Raw genomic sequence first — 4846 nt, 5'->3', positions numbered from 1 at the left:
AGAACCCGGAGACATCCAGGTATGCACGGTGATCGCCATGCATCACGTGACCAGCTGAAGGTTTGTTACAATGTCTAAGGAAATCCAGCACAGATCTTTCCTAATAGTTTGTTACAATGTATCAGTCTGGAGTCCCGGCTGATCAGCTCATGGGATTGTCAAGATTAGAGGCGATGGTGACAAACCTCAGCTGTCATTTATCTCCCCCCCCCCCCACACACACACTTTTGTAATTCCACCTGCATCCTGCAGGGGTCACTGTTGATTTTCTTTCATGACACAACCCTTACCTCTGGCCACTCCTGCAGGGGGTGGTCACCCAGCTTTCCCAGGCTACAGAATGACTACTTTCACTACATTGCTAGGCAGATAGGCTATGCAGGACCCTGGGAAAGCTGGGTGAGCGCTGCAGTGGTGGCCGCTGTCCATGCTGGTATATTTACTCCTGTATTTCAGGTCGCAGTGCAGGGGCATGCGTCAGGATTCTTTGGGTGTTCTCCCTTCCTTCAGTACTCTCATCCAGGTGAGTGCCTGCAGGTCACAGTATGTTTATTGGGGTGGGGGGGGCACGTAATTTCTATAGACGTTATTGTTTATCCACTGCTGGGGGTCATTCTCTGCAGGAGGGGTGGTCGGAGTTGGTGAAGGTGACATCTCACCTTCGCAGCGTTCAGCGCCAGTCGCAGGAGCTGTCGGCACACTTGGCGGATAAGATTCAAGAGATCCACAGGACGCTGTCCGATGGCAGCGAGCTCTCTGCTCTCAGCAGGTAGGGGGCAGTGTAATGACGTGGAGGGTAACACGGCAGTGTTGTATAGGTTAAGCAACCCTAAAAATAGACTCCTCCCCCCCCTCCTTCCCAAACATGTCACACCTGGGTAATCTGTCGCAGGGCGGCGTTTGAGGCGGAGCTGCGCTTGGTGCTCCTGCGCGGATGTCAGGACGCTTTGCTGCGGGAATGTCGGACGCTCCAGGGGAAAGCTGCGGACAAAATGCAAGAAGTGAAGCTCCTGCAGCAGCAGCAGCAAAACATCCAGGAATCGTGTCTTCTCCTGGTGAGAGGGGTTTCGGGGGAGCCGAATATCACAGGATATGCCCCCACTGTCAGGTGCGGGTCCCACCTCCGGGACGTCCACCTATCCTTCCAATGGAGCCCATAAAGTGACGGAGGGTGCACCGTGTCTGCATTCATTCATTCAGCGGCGCGCTCGGCTATTTTCGGAAGTCCCATTGAGATGAATGGAGGGCGGCCACACATTGTCACTTTATGGGCTCCGTTCTGAGGATAGGTGCAAGTGCCAGAAGTGGGACTCGCACCTATAAGACATTGAGGGCATATCCTAACAATACGCCCCCTGTGTCCACGATGGGGCAGCCCCTTTTAATTTTAATGCCTTTCATTACAGGACAAGAAACAAAAACAGATCCAGGTCCTTATAACGGGAAACTCCTCCTCCAAGACCCAGATCCGGCGCGGTAGCGCGGAGGTGAGGTCATGTGACTCCGGGGGTATCAATGGTGACCTCATTCTGTATGACCGAGGAACGTCAGGACTTACGTAATTGAGTACATGGCGGGGGCGCCACTGATCTTTGTGTTTTTCTCCCGTCTCACAAGGTGAAGAAATACATCCAGGAGAAGCTGGTCCCGCTGCCTCAGGAGGTCGTCCAGGAATCTCAGAGGCTTCGAGATTCCGTCATGAAGGATGTGAAACACTTCTCCGCCATGTCGCTCCCGGCGCTGCAGAAAGTGTGCGCCGACGGGTGAGCGTCTCGTCTTTCTGGCTACAATTTAATGCTTTATGCTCCAGTCCCGTCAAGAGCTGCATTCGCAGTTCAGCCGGCTGCCTCTTCCACACTGTACGGACACCAACACCCCTGCATTTTGGGAGATGTAGAGTTTGGTTTGCTATGTGTCTGCCGCCATTGCTGCAGAGCATGCTCCGTACAGACACAGCACCTTGGTTGCTGCCCTTTGCTGGATCAAGCCAAAAACAGTCAAATTTTTAGGTGCAGCTCTGGCAGTGACTAGAGTAGCTCACATTCTTGTCCGTCTTGTGTCGTGCGCAGGACTAATCTGTTCCCAACGCAGGAACTTTCCATCAATCGTCTGTCAAACCCACAGTTCCCTTACTACCCCGTCTACCAGGGGATCTACACCAGCGTGGGGCTGCCGCTGTATAAGGTGAGACCTCTGCACCAGCACACAGTCACGTAGCCTCAGCTGTAGGACATGCAGGTGATGGTCGTCTCCTTCCTCTCAGGCCCCGGAGACCATTCTGCAGCACGTCGCGGAGATGAAGAGGCTGCTGCTGTCCCTGCGCTGCCGGTCACGTAGTCGCATTCAGGCCGTCACCAAACTCCAGCGTCAGCTCCGTGAGAGCCAGAGCCCCGACATCGACAGTGAGTGGAGCATACATTGTCACAACTGAGGGTTCGTCACAGTGTATCAGTCCTAGAGATTCCCCTGTCCTCTAAGCACATCTGTAGCACTAATCTCTGCCCTGTCCCGATTGTCTGTTACAGTGTATCGGTCTGGAGTGCTGGCTGTTTAACTCGCCGGGATTTGTCCGGACTGATACATTGTAACAAACCCTCCACTTTCTCTTTTTTTCCCATCGCTATAGCCCTGTTGCAGCTCCTGTCCGCACACTACGCCCAGCAGATGGATCAGCTCGTTCCTAAACTGCAGCGCCTGATCCAGCAATGCGAGAAAAGCCAGGAGCACGGGAAGGATGTGCAGGCCGCCGTGACCTACTGGTGAGTGCACGCTGCGCAAGCGCTTTGCAGCAGGAGCAGCTGCTCTTAAAGGGGACACTGACTCTAAAATTCAGTATCACTGAATGACATACAGCACAACTGTGCTGGGAGGGGGCTGTCACTTTATCACAGCATCAAATCGTCTTGGTGCTGCAGCAGTTACCCCTTTTAACCCCCTTAGTGACCACCAATACGGCTTTTTACGGCAGGGTCTCCCGTTCATCCGAGAGCGGGGGTTTTGCTCTGACATGAGAGCCGCGCTCAATCGGCAGAAGCGCCAATCCAGGCCGTTTAACCCACTACATGCCACAGGCAATAGCACCCATGGCATGAAAGCAGTTACAGAGGGAGCGGACTCCCTCTGTCTACCATCGGCACCTCGCAAATGAGATTGCAGGCAGGCCGGGGCCTAGTGAAGGCCCTAGGTCTGCCCCCAGCGTGTCCCAGCAGGCTGTGCCTCTCTGGTGCAGCCTTCTGGTCAATCTCAGTTAAGGAAATCTGTCACGTGGATTACCAATATAAAAGTCCAACTATTGCCATGTAGAATAAAATACCTTATTTCTTGATGTACCCTTCATTCTGTGCTTCTGGCTTTCATTTTTGTGTAAATTCACTTTTTGTATTATGCAAATTAGGGTGTAAGGTGCCCAGGGGGCGTTATTATCGTTCTAAAGGGCCCAGGAACGCCCCCCTTCAGTGCCCAGCCCGCCCTCCATCAGAGCCCAAGCACGCCTCTCCAGGGCCGAAACTAAACGCCCACCCCGCTACGTCATAGAGGTGATGTAACTGCGTCCAGATGTGCCTCCTACAACACCCCACATATCGCTGATCCAACGCCGAGTAATCTTGCACAGGCAGTCCGCAGTACTGCGCCTGCGCGAGATTTCTCAGCTTTGGATGACCCTGTTATTTAAGGCGAAAAATGAAGACCGCAAAATTTATAACGTAAAAACTCAGTGGCAGTATTTCTGTGTTTTGTTTTTTTTTCTTCCCCTGTCCTACCCAAAATGACACCATTAAAAACTACAACTCCCGCAAAAAAACGAGCCGTCATACGGCTACGTAGACGGAAATATTAAAAAGTTATAGCTGTTGGAAGGCAACGGTGAAAAAAAATCACTTGGTCAATAAGGTTCAAAACAGGCTGATCACTAAGGGGTTAAGTACTGTGACCTGGTAACCTCTACAGTCCATGGGGTCTCGGAGGTGAATTATGTCGTCGTCCCCACATTGACCATCTTCTTTCCTTGCTGTAGGTGGGAGCAGCCGGCTCAGCTTTGTCTACCATGGGAGCAACAAGGAGGCCAGAGCCTGCGTCAGTGGCGAGATCGCTGGACGGTGGCGGTGACGGCGCTTCTGAGGGCGTCGGGCGGCAAGGCCTGAGTGTTTTTTTAAGTTGAGTGAGGGGAGGGGAAGAGGGAATATACCAATCTCATTGGATAGCTGAGATGATGAACTGTAAGACCACCTGCCTCGTGGCCTGTATGTTGCCACCTAGTGGTAATATAGCAGTAGTGCAGCGGCTTCTCCGTGATGTGTATAGGATGTGTTTTATGATGAAAACGTAATCGGGGTGCGGTTGGTGAACCGTTCATTTCACTGCGTGTCCTAATTGGCTTTCACTATATTGTGCTGTAGCACTGCACAGCGAGACCCCCACCCAGCCCTGGACATGGGGGGGGGGGGGGGGGGAGACCTGCAGTACTGGGTGTGAATCGTCCAAATTCCATCCCACATGTTAAATTGCTTTTCCACAAAAGACATCTTCACCGTCCCTGGAGCAAGCGACCGTTGTCCAATCTTGTATCAATAAAGCTCATTCACTGTTCTATGACGTTCTGTTAGACTTTGATCAATTCTTTGCCATTTGCAAGACCTCTGCTGGATGTCAGTGAATTTGAAAAAAAAAAACATTAACAACCAGAGGCTGAAAAATTGCCCAGCACTAAAGGGGTTGTCCACGATTTTGATACTGATGCCCCAGCCAGGGCTGTGGACTCGGTAAGCCTTAGTTCTGACTCCGACTCCTGCATTTCACCATATTCTGACTCCAACTTAATAAATGGCCAGTAATTTAGAAATACATT

The 4846-nt window shown here is 52.0% G+C and overlaps 1 protein-coding gene across 1 annotated transcript in view; it reads left to right on the top strand.

The window, feature by feature from the left end:
* Positions 1 to 4583, top strand: part of HAUS5 (HAUS augmin like complex subunit 5) — a 14690-nt gene extending 10107 nt beyond the window's left edge. Inside the window, exons 11-20 of the mRNA XM_040422364.1 lie at positions 1 to 19; positions 469 to 523; positions 624 to 769; positions 893 to 1055; positions 1407 to 1487; positions 1618 to 1763; positions 2070 to 2184; positions 2264 to 2402; positions 2627 to 2759; positions 4016 to 4583. The exon at positions 1 to 19 is cut by the window's left edge and continues 166 nt beyond it. Of these exons, the coding sequence (XP_040278298.1) occupies positions 1 to 19; positions 469 to 523; positions 624 to 769; positions 893 to 1055; positions 1407 to 1487; positions 1618 to 1763; positions 2070 to 2184; positions 2264 to 2402; positions 2627 to 2759; positions 4016 to 4142 (1124 nt within the window). The 3' untranslated portion in view covers positions 4143 to 4583. The remainder of the gene's footprint in view (positions 20 to 468; positions 524 to 623; positions 770 to 892; positions 1056 to 1406; positions 1488 to 1617; positions 1764 to 2069; positions 2185 to 2263; positions 2403 to 2626; positions 2760 to 4015) is intronic.
* The last annotated feature ends 263 nt before the right edge of the window (positions 4584 to 4846 follow it).

This window comes from Bufo bufo, chromosome 1 (genome assembly GCF_905171765.1).
Source record: "Bufo bufo chromosome 1, aBufBuf1.1, whole genome shotgun sequence".
In the NCBI taxonomy this organism is placed as follows: Eukaryota; Metazoa; Chordata; class Amphibia; order Anura; family Bufonidae; genus Bufo; species Bufo bufo.
The sequence above is the reverse complement of the archived record's forward strand: the minus strand, read 5'-3'. Positions and strand labels throughout refer to the sequence as shown.